This window comes from Mauremys reevesii, linkage group 3, assembly GCF_016161935.1.
Source record: "Mauremys reevesii isolate NIE-2019 linkage group 3, ASM1616193v1, whole genome shotgun sequence".
In the NCBI taxonomy this organism is placed as follows: domain Eukaryota; kingdom Metazoa; phylum Chordata; order Testudines; family Geoemydidae; genus Mauremys; species Mauremys reevesii.
The window spans coordinates 101,613,149-101,633,661 of NC_052625.1; the positions used below are offsets into that span (position 1 = coordinate 101,613,149).

Genomic DNA, 20,513 nt, shown 5'->3' on the forward strand with positions numbered 1-20,513 from the left:
ATAAGCAGAAACACCTCTCAGAAAAAACTAGTGATCATTTTATTGTGTGACATGTGGGCTTCACCTTCCCCCCTCACCCTGTGACAAAAGATCATGAGTGCACACTAGCTAATTTGAACACTTGAAAGTGTCTGAATCAACATTAAAAAATAAGGTGTTTTTGTTATTTTTTTAGAAGCTTTAGCTTTCACCTTTGTAAGTAAAGAATTGTGATTTAGCTTCTTGTAAACCATGTGAGTCCTGGATTAATTGAAAACACTTTAATTAGGTCATTATCTTTAGAATGACCTTGAAGGATTAAAGTGTCCTAAAATTTCTTCTTCATGCTATTTCTAGTAGCGTTGATCTTCTTTTAAGTTGTTTCAGTGCTGGTTTGAGTGGGGATTTTTTAATCACAGTCCTGGTTTTGTTTGTTGCTTTTGCCAATCCTTTTTCTTCAAGATAAAAAAAAAATGTTCTGTTTGCACACAATGGGCACAGGAACCACTATGCATATAATAGAATTTATATAGTAGAGGAGGAAGAGAGAAGCCACTTAATTTAGGGCCTGATCCAACTTCCTTAAAGTCACTGGGAATCTTTCTTTTGACTTCAATGTTTGCTGATCAGGCCCATAGGATCTTCTATCAGATGCTTGCACAGCACTTTACAGACAATGATGAATTTAGTCTAACAATATCTCTGTGAGGTAGGTAAGAAAGTAGCTTTATCCTGGAGCATATTGGACACCATGCAAATCATGTTTGCTATAAACTCGAATTACTAAGAAACTATACTCCTATTAAAATTATGACTAGAAGGGAATTATGGTCAAACACCTAAGGTAAAGACAGCAAAAGCCCAATCAACAAACAATAGGAATTTAGGGCATGAATAATTATTTGTTTGCAGTCCTCAATGAGGATTCACAGGAGGAAAGAATTTGGGAGGAAGAGAAGGGTTGTGCAAATCTTCTAGTTGGGTCTCTGCTTAATACATACCCAAGTGAAATTATCAGCAAATAATTCTGACCACCACATTCATTTGATAAAAATCACAATCTGTTCATAGACCACTTATGATCTGGAAAAGAAGTCAAGATGTATTGAATAAATTGTTACAAATTATTTGCCCAGCTGTAGTCATTAGTTCAAATATTCATTAGTGACCAAAAACCATTACCATCTGCTGGCTGTTCAGTGCGACACAAAGTGCCTTGGTGATCTTGGGCCAATTAGCAGAGATTACAAAAACTGCTATCGCAATTAGCATCTTTGCTAACAGTATCAGCAGAGGCACTGGGACCTGGATGGGCCATGGAAATGATGCCTCCTCTGCTACCCAGTCTGCAGCCCTTCCAAGATTGAAACGCCTTGTGCATGGACAACATAGGAATTTAGCAATCAGAATTGGGGCTGTCAAGTGAATAAAAAAATTAATCGTGATTAATCGTGCTGTTAAATAATAGAAGAATACAATTTATTTAAATATTTTGGATGTTTTCTACATTTAAAAATATATTGATTTACATTACAACCCAGAATACAAAGCAGTGGTGGGCAACCAGCAGCCCGCATGCCGCACGTGGCCTGTCAGGGTAATCTGCTGGTGGGCCGCGAGACAGTTTGTTTACACTGACCATCCGCAGGCATGGCTGCCTGCAGCTCCCAGTGGCTGCTGTTTGCCGTTCCTAGCCATTGGGAGCTACAGGAAGTGGTGGCCAGCACACCCCTGTGGCTCGTGGCCTGCCAGCGGATTACCCTGATGGGCCACGTGAGGCCCGCAGGCTGCAGGTTGCCTACCACTGATACAAAGTGTACAGTGCTCACTTTATCTTTATTTTTTATTACAAATATTTGCACTGTAAAAACACAAAATAGTATTTTTCCAATTCCCCTCATACTAGTACAATAGTGCAATCTCTTTATCATGAAAGTTGAACTTACAAATTATGTACAAAATGTACAAATTTATGTACAAAAAATAACTGAATTCAAAAATAAAACAATGTAAAACTTTAGAGCCTACAAATCCACTCAGTCCTACTTCTTGTTCAGCCAATTTCTCAGACAAACAAGTTTGTTTACATTTACAGGTGACAATGCTGCCCACTTCTTGTTTACAATGTCACCTGAAAGTGAGAACGGGCATTAGTATGGCAGTGTTCTAGCTGGCATCACAAGATATTTATGTGCCAGATGCGCTAAAGATTCATATGTCCCTTCATGCTTCAAACACCATTCCAGAGTATGTGTGCCCATGCTGATGACAGATTCAGCTTGACAACTATCCAAAGCAGTGCAGATCGATACATGTTTGTTTTCATCATCTGAGTCAGATACCACCAGCAGAAGGTTGATTTTCTTTCAGTGGTTGCTCTTTTAAGATTTCTCATTCTCCACACCTCGTCCCTCTCAGATTTTGGAAGGCACTTTGATTCTTAAACCTTGGGTCGAGTGTTGTAGTTATCTTTAGAAATCTCACATAGGTACCTTCTTTGCATTTTGTCAAATCTGCAGTGAAAATGTTCTTAACATGAACTTGTGCTGGGCCATCATCTGAGACCGCTATAACATGAAATCTATAGCAGAATGTGGGTAAAACAGAGCAGGAGACATACAATTCTTCTCCAAGGATTTGAGTCACAAATTTAATTCATGCATAATTTTTTTAAACGAGCATCATCAGCATGAAAGTATGTCCTCTTGAATGGTAACTGAAGCATAAAGGACATATGAATGTTTAGCATATCTGGCACATAAATACCTTGCAATGCTGGCTACAAAAGTGCCATGAGAATGCCTGTTCTCACTTTCAGGTGACATTGTAAATAAAAAGCTGACAGCATTATCTCCCATAAATGTAAACAAACTTGTTTGTCTTTGTGATTGGCTGAACAAGAAGTAGGACTGAGTGGACTTGTAGGCTCTAAAGTTTTACATTGTTTTGTTTTGGAGTGCAGGTATGTAACAAAAAAATCTACATTTGTAAGTTGCACTTTAACAATAAAGAGATTGCACTACAGTACTTGTATTAGGTGAATTGAAAAATATTACAGGTATTTCTTTTGTTTTTCATTTTGACAGTGCAAATATTTGTAATAAAAATAATAATATAAAGTGAGCACTGAACACTTTGTATTCTGTGTTGTAATCGAAATCAATATATTTGAAAATGTAGAAAAACATTCAAAATATTTAATAAATTTCAATTGGGATTCTATTGTTTAACAGTGTGATTAAAACTGTGATTAATCGTGATTAATTTTTAAAATTGTGATTAATTTTTTTCAGTTTATTGCATGAGTTAACCGTGATTAAGTGACAGTCCTAATCAGAATCCATTTCAGCTACTTAAGTGAGGATGTCTGAGATTAGGCTATGTACAAATGCACTATTAAAAAATGGAACTATTTTGGAAGCACAGTTAAGGGCTAGATCCTTGTATGGTGTGCAGTGAGACAACAAGGAGTCTTCCGTGCTGGGCTGGCCTATGCAAGGACATGGCAGAATTCCAGCTCCTGTGCTGGCAAGGGTTCTGGGACAGCTCCCTCCTAATTCCCCTAGAGGAGTATGAAGCCACATAGGGACAGGGATGAAGTGGAGCCAAGGGTCTGTTATCTACCCCCTCTCCCCACCATGTACCAAAGAGTGCAGTACCCCATGAAGCGGTGGAGCAATGTGCACGCTTCCCCATCTAGTGGAGAGCTCTGGGAGGCAGACTCCTCATGCTCTCTCCTGGACAGTCCAACACTGCACTGCCATTACTACACTGGTTTGTGCAAGTACTATCCAGCTAGCTCCTCTTGAGTATCTGATACACAGAGTGATGTGCTGGCTACATAATGTATCTGAAAATAATGGGAAGTAACAACATACAAATATCTTAAGGTTTCACACCGTAGGCCTTGCTGAAGTCCCAGGAATAGCAAACAGTGTGAACCAAAGGCTGTGAACCAGAGTGGGCCTGGTCTTGGCAAAATAACACCACATTAGGTATTAGCCAACACCAAAGTAAACACATTCCTGACTGGAGAGGATGGTACAAAAACACACACAGGTCTCTCAGGCAATTGTGTAAACACACCAATCCCTCAGGTAAGGATGGGATGACAGGATAAGGATGTTTTGTTCGAACGAGCAGGTACAAGGATAAGGGTTGTGACTAACAACGTCTGGAACATAATATGTAACTTGTTTGTACTGATGCATAAAAGGAGGAGTCATAGGATGGGCAACTTTGCTCTCCTATGTGGTAACGTACCAGTAGCTCGTATGGGGTGCTAATACAGTGCTATGTCGGCAATAAACCTGACTGAGCAACTTTGCCACCAAACCGAGTCTGTAGGCTGTCTTTATGGTTAAGATTGAGGTCTGGTGAATCGGTAAGCGGCATTCTCTGCTAGTGCAGCTGACATCGGCGCTCCAGAAACAGCAGCACTTAGGAGCCTTAACACTGCAGCAGCAACAACGCTCCGCAGCACTAACCCCGCACATCACAGAGGATCTGATATAAATGGGTAATAAATTAATCTCACATTGTGGAAACAATATGATCAGAAAAAAATGACTGGCGGAAAGTCTGGCTAAAATATTTTTTCTTTCTCTACCCTTTCTTTTAGCCAATCCTCTAGAAAGTCACCCTGACCACAATTTTCAAACCTGGTGCCTAACCTTAGACCCCCTAAATCATTATTTAGGCATCTAAATAAAAAGTTGCTCAATTATGAAAGGTACTGATTCCTGAATCCTCCATTGATTTAATGAGATTTCTGCATATTCTGCACCTTTGAAAAAGATGCAAGCCTCTTTTATTTGGATGCCTAAATATGGATTTAGCATCTTATCTTTAGGCACGTAGATCAGAAAAGGTTGGCCACCCTACATTTCTCTTTTAGTTGCTAATTCCTTAAAACTCCATCCTTTCTGTGTACTCATTAACAAAACTGTCGAAAGCTTATGCCCAAATAAATCTGTTAGTCTTTAAGGTGCCACCGGACTCCTTGTTGTTTTTGTGGATACAGACTAACACAGCTATCCCATGATACTCATTAACAGTTAATCCTAAAAGTAACCAAGTCCTTCTAATATGTTTTACATGTATCACCAGTTCTTCCACTCTTACACTATTAAATATATTCATCCGTTCATGGATGTATCCCAATTTTATATAGATACATATACACACACATGAAGTGCACACTAGTATAAAGTACGTTTACCTACCTATATCTCTATATGTGTGTGTATAGATAGAGATATACATGCACACACTTATGCAAGTGTGCATTTCTTGTATTAAAGTATCCTAGTACCTATAGAATTCATATTTCAATGACAGTGGGAGTCCTTTAAAATAATTAATATTTTATTGATCTGTTTTAGCTAGTATAAGATATATAGATATGAAACAGGGATAAATCTCTGAACAGACCAATAAAAATATTAATGTTATAGGTTTTCCATTGTCATTGCAATGAGTACTATAGATACTAAATTATTTTAGTGTGATTAATACAAGAAATGCATATCAGTGTAGAGAAAGTACATTATTCTCTACAACAAATGCTCATCATATCAAATTTCTTTTTAAAATTCTTAAGTGCATCCAATTCATTACTAACAATAACAATAAAGCCTCAATTAGATCTTCATGTCCAAAGTGTACTGAGAGGTAGTCATTACTCTGAGGCAATTATGTCCATATCCCAAATATAGGCAGACTATTGCAGAAGGATTAGACTGTGGTGACAATAGGTTCTTCTCTGTGAAAACCACTAATTGTCTATCTCATCCAGCCTGCAGTTGTATGCTCAACTACCAAATCTTTTTCTGTTCTTAATATTTTGGTTCTCCAAGTTACTGCTTGTTCTGTTAGATGGAAGAGCCAACTCTAGCTGTAACTACCCGAATATGAAAGGGAAGGGAAGGATTGCCATCTAGTGATTAGAGCAGGGGATTGGGAGCCCGGGCTGGTAGGCTCTCTTGCTGATAGCCACTGATTGTCTCTGTGACTTTGGAGTCTCCATAGCTCAGTTTAGCATCTGTGAAATAAGAAAAATATTGATCTACCTTGCCAGGCTGTTGTGAAGTTTTACTAATAAATATATAAACTGCTATCAAACCCTTAGATGAAATGTACTCTAAGTCCAAAATATTACTGATAATAAATATTTAATATTAGCTTGGGCTCTGATCCCAGACAGTGAGTCCTTTTTATTGTCCTTGTAGTCGTCTAGCAACAAGAATAGTCCCTTGATGTAATTGTTTACCCCTCTGCTTCCTACTTTGATGTCATTTCCTGGGCAGCAGGTTGAGGAGCAAACTGACCATGTTGAAAGAGTGAGGTGAGTTCATGTGATTACTGAAAGATGTCAGAGAACAAGGGAGGGAAGATGGGTTATTTAGCTACTATCTAAAAAAACGATACTACAGATAAAACAGTCCAGTCATTGGTATGGCATGTTTATTATCTTTTTGATTGGTTGAAACGCCCTTTCCTGTCAAAGCTGTAAAAGGGTCAGTTATTTAAAAAAATGGGATATTTTCTTTAGCCCTGCAGGAGGCCTTCTGCATGGCATATCACCAACCTAAACAAAATAATACGACACTCTCCAGAGTTCATCAAGGAGGTCTGTCCTTTGGCAAGAACATAGTAAGCACAGCTTTCTTCTGGGTGACAAAATTTTACAATCTGCAGACTCTGCCCTGAGTTTTGAAACATACTAAACTTGTGAAATCTTGTAGTGCTTGTGAAGCTATAAATGAAGTTAGGAAGGCTGCAGACTTCATTTGCATGTTGTCTGGAAATGAAACCTCTCTCATTTACTTTCATTTCCATATTCCAAATTGTCCTTATTTTCCCAAGCTGATAGACTCTCTTATATTAATGCAATTATGTTAGATCTATTTCCCCCTTAAAAGCTATGGCAGAATTATAGTAACCAGTAGTAGTGCTGCTATCAACACTGATGGCCAGTGCCTAAATCAGATTTCTGTATTTAACTACCTTGGAGACTGGTTAGCTGCAAATGAAGAAAATTGATTTAGGACTACAAGTAAAGCTGCTGAGCATGGGGAAAGTCTGGCACAGGACAAGTGGAGTGATTTATGACAGCTGGATGCCTAAACTAGATAAACGGCAGCTATGCAAAACCATGCTAAGACCAGCAATTCTGGAAGGATCAGAGATATGGGCAACCAAAGAGAGGTACAAGAGAAGGCTTGATGCCACTGAATTAAGATGCTTGAGGACAATGAGGGGTGACATTGCTGGATCACATGTAGAATGAGGTCATCAGGAGTGAGACCTATGTCTGTGGTTTAGAGAGAAGCTGCAGAGAGGAGACTGAGATGGCATGGGCATGTACAAAGGGTAGATGAAGTGAATCCTGTTAGGGAGGCATTTGAGACTAGAGTTTATGGGCAGAGATCAAGAGGATGCCCAAGAAAACAGTGGATTAGATGGTGTAAAGGAGGATGGAGTGGATGAGGAGAGAGCCTGGAAAAGACTGATCCAGCAACCCAATCTCAGTTAGCTGGGAAAGGGGAAGAAGTAGTAGTAGTAGTGACACTCTTGATATTTTCTATTCTAAGTATGAAGAAATATTAAGTACTCTCAGCTAGTAACTATTGGAAAATGTTGCCATTTAACCACAATTATAATAATGTCTTTCTTTTAAAACTAAGCTTCAAAGAAAACAGGAAGCAATTCAAATGCAGGTCTTTCAATTAAACCTCCTCAAATAGAAGTTACCTATGATATTTATATGTGCTAGAGTATATATTATTTTTACTAGCAAAGTTGAATGAACACCTAATAGCTCTTCTATTTCCTGGATTCGGTTGCTTGAATGTAGAGGGGTTTTGACTTTTTAAGTACACTTTCTCTCTCTTCCTCCTCCTCAGTGATAAATTCAGTGTTTAAAGCACACCAGAGTGTAACTCTGACTCTTACCAAAAATATGTACTTAACCTTCAGGAAATACCATATTTGCTTCATCTGTATACCTTTGCAACAGATAACTGATGCCTAAAAGTAATGAGCTTGATATCCATTTTAAACAAACTTAAACAGCTGGGCACCAAAAGTGTCCTAAAAAATCCTTGGCAGGTTCTTTCAGGATCTCCACATTATCCTTTAGTTATCAAAGGGAGGAAAAGCAGATATAAGTGCAAGCAGGGTTCTCTCTCACTGGGTCACAGAAGCAGTGAAAAAATATATTTTAATGTACTCTCTCAATCCCCCATATCACATTATGTAAGCATTGATTTGAAGTCTGTAACACAGGCAATGGGACTTTCAGAAAAACATCCAAAGAGGAATTAATTCAGGAAAGACATGCTCTAATTCAATCTTGATTTAAAAATTTCCAATGATGGAGCACATTATGGATTTAAGAGTTTAGTGGCAAAGGTTCTGCAAAATTAGACTTGCATACACAGTACAACAGTGCCACAAGTAAAGCTGAAACATCCATGAGGGGAATTGGTGTCAGAGGCTGCTGACTCACTAATTACAAAGATGCACATTGTGCCCTCTGCAGGAGGGCACAATGATCCTTTCCTTGATGTTTCCACCTATGAGAATGCCATGCACCACTGCAATCCTCCCAGGGTGCAATTCACTACAAATCGAGTTGAGAGGGATGTGTGGCTATGGTCCTGCCCATCCCCACTGAACTGGCCAGCATGGCTGATTAGGGCACAGAAAGGGGAGTGTAATGCACCATCCAGGGACTGGCTCCTCCATGTCAGGGAGCTCCAGGAAGGATTATGTTTCCTCCAGCACAATCCTCTCCCAAGCCACCTTTAGGGAGGTGCAGCTCCATGTCACCTCATTACAGGTCCATATGTAAGTTATGGAAATTGGCCCTACACATTTATAATTCCTTCCAGTGTGATTTCATTGAAATGGTGAGTGTACTGCTGTTTATTTCTATGCATATGGTATAGGTGTGTGTGTTGATATGGTTTAATGCATATAATATGTGTTTGTTTGACATGCCTCCCAAAAAGCAGTCAAATTTAAATTCTTCTGCAGGCCCCTGGTCTTACAGATCCACAATTATATGTTTTACAAGGCTGGAAGGAAGATTACTCATAATTTCAAAAGTGTCTCGCATCAAAATGAAGCAATCATGATAAGATAACTGCAATACATTAAAAAAACAACAGAAACATGAGTATTGGTAGAAATATTACACATATAGTGTGCATTTTGGCAGAGAAAAGACCAAACAAAGACATGCTATTTTTTGTGAAGTATGAATACAGGCACCACAGATATAGTCTCAAAGAATGATAGCTGTGACAAATGTGAGTCACAGAACACTAAACAGCTGTACAACATTCCAGAACAAATTTGGCAAGGGTAGGAGGTGATTTCTTAACTTTTAAGGCTTATTGATTACCCAGTTCTGGCTGACTATTCTAATTAGTATACTTTGAGATTAATTGATTAGAAAACAACAGAAGAGAGATGGTCATTATTTGGAGAAAATCAATTTCCATGTCCTGGCATCTGAGACAAACTTATAAATAACAGTCCACCATAAGCTAGTAGCATGTTCCAGCAGTTTGCAAAGAAATGTCAGTTTATATATATTTGCCAACATTTTCACAGTTGTACCCATGAGTGATTAGTACCATTGTAAATGCAACTGTAGTAATGCACAAGCCAGTTGTGTTTGCTGAAAACCTGGGGCAAATAATTTCAGACCACACTATCCTGTATCTTATAAACTAGCTGAGGAAGCTGTATAGATAGTTAAGAATCTGCTTCAAAAGGCAGTGGATAATCAGTAAGATCCATATTTGATCCTGCTGGCCTATTGAAACACAGAGGATGAAATATTGTGATTACCCATTGGAAAATGGATGGGATTGTTTAAGAAGCTAATACCAAATGCCCATGGCCTGTTACCTCAGGTCAAATATCCAGTTGTAATTAATGGATATATTCAAATTAAATGGCAGAAACAAAATCAGAAAGCAGAAAAAATCCACTACCAACTCTAATCTTGGGGAATCCATCAAAATGCCAAAAGTTTATGGTTAAAAATTTGTTATTGTAATTTAAGCAAGACTAGCTAATAAACATTAGATGATGTGTATTCTAGAAACAGGTGGCAGAGAAGACAAACCAAACTGATTCCAGTCCCTTCCACAGAGACAAATAAAAATTAACACCACTAGAATGGGACAAATAATTGACAAATTTTTCTTATAAATTGCTCTGTGTGCAAAACAGTCAGCAAAGATTGGAAGTGTGCTATTCATTATTTGAAATTATTACTTAATTTTTTCAGCAAATAATTCTTGATCTTCAGATCATTACTAATCAGTACATATTTGAATCTGAAATGTGCAGTTCATCCTCTGTTCAGCAGTATCATGTCATCTGATGTTTTCTCTGTTCCCTACCTGGATAATTTTTAAACCTAATCAGCAAGAACATACATTTTGAAATTGGAATGTAATATTTGAAATCCACATTATGACGACATTCTGGGGTGCAATTTGGACCAGTGAGGAGTTGTATCATTTTATTACAATAGTTTGTAGGGTGTGACTACACAGGGGCATTCGGTCACAATTATTATTTAGTTTTCTGATTTAAAATTCACTTTTGACAAAAATTTGGCTAGTTGAGCTTCACAATCACTTTTCAGAAGTATTGGTGTTAGTGAAGCAATTTTACTAGAAGATTCATAAAAAAGGAACACAAATGCGGTTGTTGGTGGCTATAGTCAGCACAAGCCACACCATGCTATGGAACCACCGTCACTTCGGCCTCAGTTTCCCCTGTGACTCTCCAATTAACTCTCACTCCATGTGTTGCAGTTCATGTTTCCCTTTCTTGAGGCTCTTTATTAGACATAAATGAATTCAATTTTTCACCCTTACAGCAGGATTACCCATGTCCTTTTAGTCTTTCCAAGACACCCTTGTATCTTGGTTTCCTCAGTTCATTTGGCCTCTTACCCAGCCCTCCTGGTGTGAGGGCTTCTTATGGCAACAGACCTCCATATGGAGACTCTCTGGACTATCATACTGTTCCTGTACCTCTCACAAGTCCCCCATTGGTTTTACTCCACCAGACACTTTATGGGATCCTGCCCTACTCCCTCTGGGAAGGGGGTCCCATTGGCTCCACTCCAGAGCCCGGCCATTGTGGTGAGAGCTACACTGAGTCTTTCCCATCTCCATCCTTGACTGAGAAACAGACTCGACCTTTGTATTTCTTGCCTTGCTCATATAATCAGTCACATGGCTCTTTGTCTTGATCCCCACTCCCAGCTTGGTCCTGTGATCCTTCCAGGGTACTAAAAGACTCAGAACAACTCTTCTTAAAGGGACCAACCCTTGGATACAAGGCTGGCAGACCATGGACCCTTAAAGGGGACAGACTGCCTTGTTAACTGCATAAACCTAGTTAAAGTGAAATCATTTAAAAATAAAATAAATGCCTGCCAATTTTTACCCTATCTGCCCTGCTTTAATTATGACTATACATTAGTAACAAACTAAACCTATATACCAGATACAGATAGAAGTGTTACTACAAAACACAGTGATAATATACAAATCAACAAGAAACAGACTGAATTAGAACTGATTACACTAATGTCATGCTTTTCACATTACATTTGAGGCTTTATTTGAAGGGGAAGAGGACTCAGAGTTCTATAACCAGGCTGTAGCTTTCAAAATGTAGGGCAACATTTTCAAACTTGGGTGACTAAATTAGGAATCCAAATCCATATTTAGGTAGCTAATTAGGTGGCTTGATTAATAAGTAAACTGTTGCAGATCCCATTGACCTCAGTGGGAGTTCTGGGAGATTCAGCAATTCTGAAAATCAGGCCACTTTTATTTAGGTCCGTAAACATGGATTTAGGAACCTAATTTTAGACATCCATGTTGGAAAACGTTGGTCTCAGTATCAATGGTAATGAAGGTTGCACAGTGATCATGCAATATGAGATTGCTGGGTTGAACACACAAGTCAAAAATGGTCTGGTTGTATTATATTTTAAATACTTAACAAAATGCAATACTTCAGATGCTTAATGAAGGTCATCACAACAGTGGGAAATAGAATAGAAAGAGAACAGTAAAATAAGTTATTTCATTAGCCTAGCCTCTCTGGAGGTCTGTGTTTCAATCTTGCTTATGGATCCTGAGTGCAAGGAATTAAATAGTCTTATCTCAGTCCATTGGTTTATATCACAAAACATTTGAATATTAGTTCATAATTATCAGTGTGTGGTCAGGCAATCCCAAGGCCTAAAGAAGAAAGTGATGGAAGCCTCATTTAAAGATTGGACAAAGCAGAGAACAATCTGATATTGGCAAGGGAAGGACTAGATAGCCTAATTGGTCTTTTTCCACAGTAGATTTCTTTGATTCTGTAAAAGCCTGAAGAACAGTCAGGAATGAAATACAATGACATTTAATATAGGCTAATATTGGTTTAATTACGTTATAAATCATAAGAACAAGAAAAGATACATAATTACCTTCACTACAGTTTGTTTCCCATTACCACTATTACTATTATTCTCTCCATTTAACAGTAATTTAAAAAACCAAACCCCCTTCTCCTCACCTGTACCCTTGATATTTAAAAGAGATCCAACTTAAAAAAAATATTTTGTTAATTACCCTGAGCCTTGTGAGTAATATATATTCTATCCACAAGCAGAAACACCTTCATCTCTGCAGAATACCCTTATGTAAGCTCTTTCTGCTTGAATGGATTGCTGGAAATTAGCAAATCAAGTATTCGGCTCTCTGAAGTGTTATTAAGTAGGTAGAGTTCCTCAGATATCACTAACATTTACTTCCCAAAGTCTAAGGCTACTACAGACCCGCGGTATCGATTTTTGGATCGATCGATATATCGATATCATCATCTCATCCGATATATCATATCGATATATACTATCTCTAATCTTCCCGAACTCCCGAACTCCGGCGGGCGGGGCGTCGGCGTGGAGAGCCGGACATCGATCCCGGCGCGTGGAGAGGGGGGTAGATTATCGATATAAGATACTTCGACTTCAGCTACGTTATTCACGTAGCTGAAGTTGCGTATCTTATATCGATTTTTCCCCTTAGTGTAGACCAGCCCTAAGAAACATTTATATTGGAGTGCCTCACTCCCATCACGAAGGAAAAACAATATTATAGCATTTGTTCCACCTTATTTCACAGATGATAATACTACAGCAGGTGAAACCTTAGGTCTGGAATAACTAGGCTGAGAGGAGTCACAGCTCTAGAACCTAGGGCTGCCAGTCCCTGAGGGTCTGCTGCATCCATACTGTCACCCAACAGCTCTGGCAGATCATTGATCTATGAGCTGTGAGCCTTGTAAGGCCAAGCACCACAGGCTGGGCTGCCCACAGAGGGCCTGATTGGCTGTGCTCCTGGGTCCCTGAGAGGTCCAGAAGTGCTACTTAGGCAATGGAGAGCGCACCAAGATGTTGTCTGTGCAATTAGGCAGATCCCCAGGTGGTTGCTATGAAGAACCTCCTCTGTTGCTTTCGTTCCTGACTTCTGACCCCAGCTCTGCCCGTTGGCTCCAGCCCTATACACTAGGGCTGCGTGCGGCTTTACTCACTTGGCCTATCTACCCATGCCCCGCCTGTAACGCAGACCTCCTGAAACCACAGGTTTGCTTCCTGGCAGGGTTGATTTTGCCCTTTGTCTTTATGAGATTGATCAACTACCAGGGACTGATGGCACAGGCCAGTAGTGTTACCAGGCAGCTGGTATTGGAGACACCCTTCACTTGCAAGGGTGTAGGGGCAGCTGGAGCTGCTTCAGCACTGAGTGGGCAAGACGGCCAGTTGGAAGCCACTGCCTGAGCAGTCTGACCAGAAAATATCATGCTGGAGGGAATGGCTAGAGCCACTTCAAATCTAAGAGGGCACCACCCACCCTCATAGCCATTTTTTGACAGAGCTAGATGTAGCCCACAATTTAATAGTGACATGACATCCAGCCCTGCTCCCCTTCCCCTCCCTCTGTGCCCCACATCCAGCCCTGCTTCCCCCTCCCTCCTGCTCTACCTAAAATCCTTATCCCTCACCATTCGCTCAAGGCTTCTGCCAGTCCCTGGTGTTGAGAGGAGCCTGCTGCAGGTTCTGGCCAGAGAACCCACTGGGCAGAACAGGACAAGGATTCTCCCTCTCCCCATCTTATCCCTCCCTGCTGGCTCCAAGCTTCCCAAATGTCCCTGGCACCAACAGGAACTACCACAGGTTCCACAGGCAGAGTTGGACCCAGGTGCCTAGAGGCTAGAGGTGCTAATGGCTTGAAAGTATCTGGATACTTCGGGGTGGATTCTCCCTTCCACTATGGTCCCCATATGGTGCTACAGCATGTAAACATGCTGTGAAAGCCCCTTACCTGGCTACAGGAGTGCAGAAACTGTGTAGTACAGCCTTACTCCCTTTCACAAGTCCTGGTGTAGGGTGTGTGCTGAGGTGGTAGCGGAGTCCCTGTTCAGTAAACCCTTCTGATACATGTTATGTGCATAAAGGGCTCTCTGTTCTGAAACTAGATTTGGTCTTTCTTGTTGTTGTTGTGGTAGCAATTTACAGACATCCTTTGCTCCTAGATTGAAGGGCTAATGACAACTTGAAAACTGGCAATCTCAGTATCAGATTAGAGAAGAGTCAGATAAAAAGGGGAAAAACACAATCCAACGGAAGAAAAACTGACTAAGTAAGAATCTGAGTAAAGGCACTTGTATCAGCCTTCTCTTCAGATCAATGACCTGGATTTTGTCACCTGGTTTCCTTACTGATTTAGTGAAAAGGGATATAGCTAGACTGACTACTCTGTTGCATGGCCTGCCGAAATCAATACATTTTATTTGTGTGCACTTCTTTTCCCAGTCACTGGATTTATAGGATTTCAAAGCATTCTCTGAATTCAGACTGAGGTATGGTCAGGTATAGGCCTACTGAATGTCAGAGCACAGATTATGGCTCTGGTGGTTCAATTCTGTAACTGAGGAGGCTGAATGTGGTGGAGCTACCCAGATAGGGCACATTATTTTAGACCATACATTGATATTTTAAGTGTTAAAAACCATCATGGAAGTTATAAATACAAAAATTGCCCCTGAACCCAGCTATACTACTTGCTGTTCCATGATATAATATTAACATATCTGCATGTCTATGCTGCTTACAAATGTAATAGCTGCATATGCTTTATTTGATGAGTGTTTTATTTATCAATGGGATATCTTGTGCATCTTAAAATTTATTTTGCGAGATTGTATCTTTGAGGTCCAACAAGAAATTATTTTGGAACATATGAGTTGCCAGAAATTTGCAGCTGCTTTCTTCCAGATCCAGAAACGCTTAATAAAAGACCGACAGCTGAAACTGTTATCTGGCAATCAATGGCTTCTTCCACTAGTTACATTTATGATTTATTATAGATAAACACTTGATTAAATCTCTGTCTTTTTTTAAAAACCTAAAGATATCCTGCAGCTTTATTGGCAATAAAACAAGATAACTGTCCTGTCTCACCACCTATAATAAAACCTTTGATTAAATAAAGTTACAGTCTAGCTATCTTTGGGAAGAAAGTAGCCACAACCAACTGTCAAACTGAGTTGGAGAACTTTTAGAAACAATTAACAAAGAATTCTTATACAAGTATGTTATTTTACCACTGCCGGTCATGCTACAAATACTGTGTCACTGTTTCCTTGTGCTCTCCTGTCTGTCTGTGTCCATCTGTTGTCTTTTGTCTTATTCTTAGACTGTAAGATCTTTGGGGCAGAGACTTTTTGTTCTGTGCTAGCACAATGGGGGCCTGGTCCATGACTGAGACTCCTAGACACTATGATAATACAAATAATGAATAATAATTTACCCAGTGAAGTCTTGGTTATTTAAAGTTAAAGACTTCTCAGATAATGCATGCCTTAGTTAAAGGCTGTAAATGACAAAGTGTGTCTTTAACAAGTTTTACCCTATATGCATAGAAATAATTGAGCCAATAAATTGCAAACTTTGCTGACACTTTGAAATTCATTTCAGTACACAGCGTAGCACTAACAGAAAGCTGGATACATACAGTGAAATGATAGCTGAAGGAAACCCTACGTATAAAATAAGATTAGCAATATTGCACAAAACTAAGATAAGAGAAAGAAGCTTGAATTCATGTGGAAGGATTTTTCAACTATAAAATATGTCATTATTTTAACATTTGATTAAACTGTGTTTGTATTTACTTATTCTATTAAACAAGGGGCAGGGATGCCTAGGTAGCCATGGAAATGTTTTAGAAATGACAAGATCGATGTCAGCAGTTCAAATGCAGGCCAGGCCTGGAGTTGAAAGTCTAAAAGTCATTACCATGCAATGAGAGACAAGGTTTTATTGGACCAGCTTCTGTTGGCAAGAGAGACAAGCTGCCCAGGCACACAAAGGGAAAGGTACTCCCAACATCTCAGCAAATGGAAGGTGGAACAGATTGTTTAACATAAGTAGTTAGCACATATTGTAAGGAACCATTCAAGGTAGAGTGGTCCATTAACATATCAGCTGTCATACAGCAAAAAGAGGGGGTTAGTAGGTTACAGATTATTGTAATAAGCCATAAATCCTCTGTCTCTGTTCACTCCATGATTTTTAGTGTCTAGCAGAGTAATGAAGGTAAGCTCCCAGGCTCGTCTTTTGAAAGTGTTGTGCAGATTTCCTTTCAGGATTGATATAGAGCGATCATTTTGTGAAAAGTGTTCCCCCACAAGTGATAGAGTGTTTTAGTCTTCTATAGTTTTCCTGTGTGAGTTCATTCAAGAGCATAGTGATTGTCTGGTTTCAACCACACAATCACTCTCGGGAACACTCCCACACTTGGATCAACTTTCTGGACACCAACATCAGCTTCAAAAATGGAACTGTACAGACAACCATATACCAGAAAACCACATCTACCTTAATAGCTCCATCCAGTAACCATCTCAAATATATCAAGAAATCTGTTATCTACAGCCAGGCATTCAGATACCACAGAATATGCTCCAAGGAGAAAGTCTAGAATATACACCTTAGTACACTTAAAACCGCCTTCACCAAACAAGGACACTCCACCGGAGAAGTAGATGGCATCATGGAACAAACCACCCAAATACCCCCCGAAAGAACCCGCTTCAATACAGTAATGAAACCGCCCCTGACTGCATACCCCTAGTTGTCACCTACCACCCCACACTGGAACCCATATGGGGCATCGTCAAACAACTACAGCCCATATTTGCTAGGGACCCCAGAAAAAATATATCTTTTCCTGAATATATCAGAAAAATATATCTTTCCTGAACCCCCACTTCTGGCCAGGAAACAACACCCCAACCTCTCCAAGCTCATCATGAGAAACAAGCTCCCCACAGACCAGGACACACCAACTAAAATTGGCACCAGACTCTGCCAGAACAACAGATGCAAAACCCGCAGACATATCTCCACTGCTACAATGATCAATACCCCCTTTCAAGATCCATGGATGCTACACATACCTAGCACAACATGTGGTGTACCTCATCCAGCGCACTAAATGCCCCAACAACAACTACGTGGGTGAAACCAGACAATCACTGTGATCTCAAATGAAATCACACAGGAAAATGATAAAAGACAAAAACACCCTATTACTTGTGGATGAACACTCTTTACAAAGCGATCATTCTGTATCTGACCTATCGATCCTCAACCTTAAAGGAAACCTGCATAACACTTTCAAAAGACGAGCCCGGGAGCTCAAATTCATTACTCTGCTAGATACCAAAAATCACAGAGTGAACAGAGACACTGGATTTATGGCTTTTGCAACAATCTGTAACCCACTAACTCCCTCTTTTTGTCCTAAGACTGCAGAGGTGTTAACAGGCCACTCTACTTTGAATGGTCCCTTATGATATGTGCTAACTACTTATGTTAAACAATCTGTTCCACCCAGAGGTGAAAGTAAGGCAGTCTGGTCCGGTACGGCGTACCGGCAAGAGCCAGTATGCCGTGCCGGACTGCACCAGCTTCCGCGGCAGGAATTTAAAGGGCTGCAGTGGTGGGGAGCCCAGAGCCCTTTAAATCCCCCCCCAGCTCCGGCGGCCGGGCTGGGCCCGGGATTTAAAGGGCTCAGAGCTCCCCGCCGCTGCAGGGAGCCCAGAGCCCTTTAAATTCCCCCCTGCAGCTCTGGCAGCCGGGCTGGGGCCAGGATTTAAAGGGCCCAGAGCTCCCCACCGGAGCTGCGGTGGTGATTTAAAGGGCCCAGAGCTCTGTGGTGGCCAGCCTTTAATTTGCCCCAGAGCCCCGGGGGTGCCCAGCTACCTCTGCAGCTGGGAGCCCCGGGTTGATTTAAAGGACCTCAGGCTCTGAGCCACAGCCGGTGCCCCAGGGCCTTTAAATCTTCCAGATGAGACCATGCCCCACTCAGGACTCCGGCAGTACAGGTAAATCCTGTAAATTACTTTCACCCCTGGTTCCACCCTGCATTTTGCTGTGGTGCTCAGAGTTCCTTTCCGGCCCTAACAAGAGCTCTGTGTGGTTTCAAAGCTTGTCTCTCTCACCAACAGAAGTTGGTCCAGTGAAAGATATTACCTCACCCACCTTGTCTCTCTAATATCCTAGGACCAACATAGCTACAACTATACACATACAATGTCTATACAGTTGCCTATGCAAAATGATTTGGTATTGGACAGATGTTCATATGATGAACGCCATCAAATTTGGCATTAATGGCATCCTTGTTGGATGCAGAAGAAACATGCAAGAGGACAGAGTTACACTGACAGGGCAGTAGGAGAGCTTGCATAACCAATGCAAATGGCACATCAGTTAGTGAGAGTTTTGGTCTCATAGCTCTGAGTTGAGCATTTTTCACTAGCACTAACTTCACATTAAGAAATCAGGGAGAGATGGGTTTCTCAAACCACATAGATCCAGATGAAAAAAATATTTAATTCTTTACCGGTGCAGTTCTTTTGAAAGTTGGGGTTCTCGAGAGGGTGTCCTGGAAGACGACACTGGAATCTGTGCTGCCAGAATTCGGGAAACCAGGGATTTCGGGTGTTGGTGTCCAAACGTAACTTCAAAAAATAGTCATCAAATGACAAGACCTCTGGGGACTGCAATTTGATAGTGATACCTCCATTTGCTTCAGGTTCATAACCTTCAATTACTTCATCTCTGTCTGCCCAGCCATCACTGAAAAGAGGGAAGGAAAAATTATTACAGAGATACAGGAATCTGGTGTGAAAGAGCACCTAGACAAAACCAAGCTGACACCCTTGAAAAGATACTGCCAAGGAGATATCTAAAGCCCATTCCAAGTGAGTCAAAAATGTAGGCATAGAAGTGAAAAGCTAATTGGAAAAATTAAGGTGACTACTCTGGTTAGCAATGTCTAACTATTGTCAGACTGAGGGCTGATTAACTCATTTGGAATTAAAGGGAGATATTTATCTTCAAACTGATTTCTTTGTCCCACTTGAAATAGTCTAGGTATGCTTCGGACATGGGATGCTATATTTTTTGTGATTGAGAGAATACTGCATTGCTCATTCTATTCTGTAAGGGTCTAAACTCAATGGAACAATAATGATTTTTCAAAACCCTGGGACTTTAGCACGACATAGCTGTGATCTCAGCAATCATGGCTCTGGAAGCTAGCAGAATAATTCAAATCAAACATAAACTGAGAAATGCGTCAGGGTGGAAGAGAGAGTGGGGAGGAAGAATGCATAGGAAAACTGAATCAATTGAAAAGAAAGCCACATACTGTTTTTGCTCCTTCTGGAAATCTATGAAAACATGTTTTTCTTACAAACAAATGGCTTTTATTTATTTTTACTGTCAATCCAAACTGACAGTGCTAAAAATAAAGACAATCCTAAAACCCTGAGGAGAAAAAAAAATATTTCCCTGACCATATTACTTGATGAAGAGTCAGTTGAATGGTTTTGAATGAGGTCACTTGGCTTAGCATCTGATTTTTAAGTTAGTTCACTAACTCCAAGTTCACTGATTTAGCCGCATCCTCCCATTCTTCTTTGACTCCCCTTAGAACACGGGTACTTAGGTTTAATTTAAGTGCAAATGTAAGTCAGCCCACTTTAATTTTAATGTGCATGGTCATGTCTCCAGAGAAATAGATTATTTTGACATCTAAAGAACTAGCTGCATCCATCTGGAATGACAACAGTAGCACTCTGCCACTGAAAGAATTTAATCTGTTTGCTTCAGCAACAGCAGCAAGGAGATCAACAAAATCAATGTGACTGACCACTAAGAAAAGAACATCTGGACTATAGCCACCAAAATATAGGCTCCTTCCAGTCTGAATCTGCACTGATTATGCAGAACTCCCAACAGATACATTTACATGGGCTCCATTCTAAGGAGTAGACTGTACCTTACGCAGAGCCCAGAGCAAGGTGGAGTGTTTAGACTGACCAGAGATACACATTTTAAGGCAGGAGTCCCTCTTTCTGTG

General features: G+C 40.3%; 1 protein-coding gene across 1 annotated transcript in view; it reads right to left on the bottom strand.

Moving 5' to 3' along the window:
• Positions 1 to 20,513, bottom strand: part of GRM1 (glutamate metabotropic receptor 1) — a 286,217-nt gene that overhangs the window by 83,624 nt on the left and 182,080 nt on the right. The window contains exon 7 of the mRNA XM_039532360.1: positions 18,990 to 19,225. Within this exon, the coding sequence (XP_039388294.1) occupies positions 18,990 to 19,225 (236 nt within the window). The remainder of the gene's footprint in view (positions 1 to 18,989; positions 19,226 to 20,513) is intronic.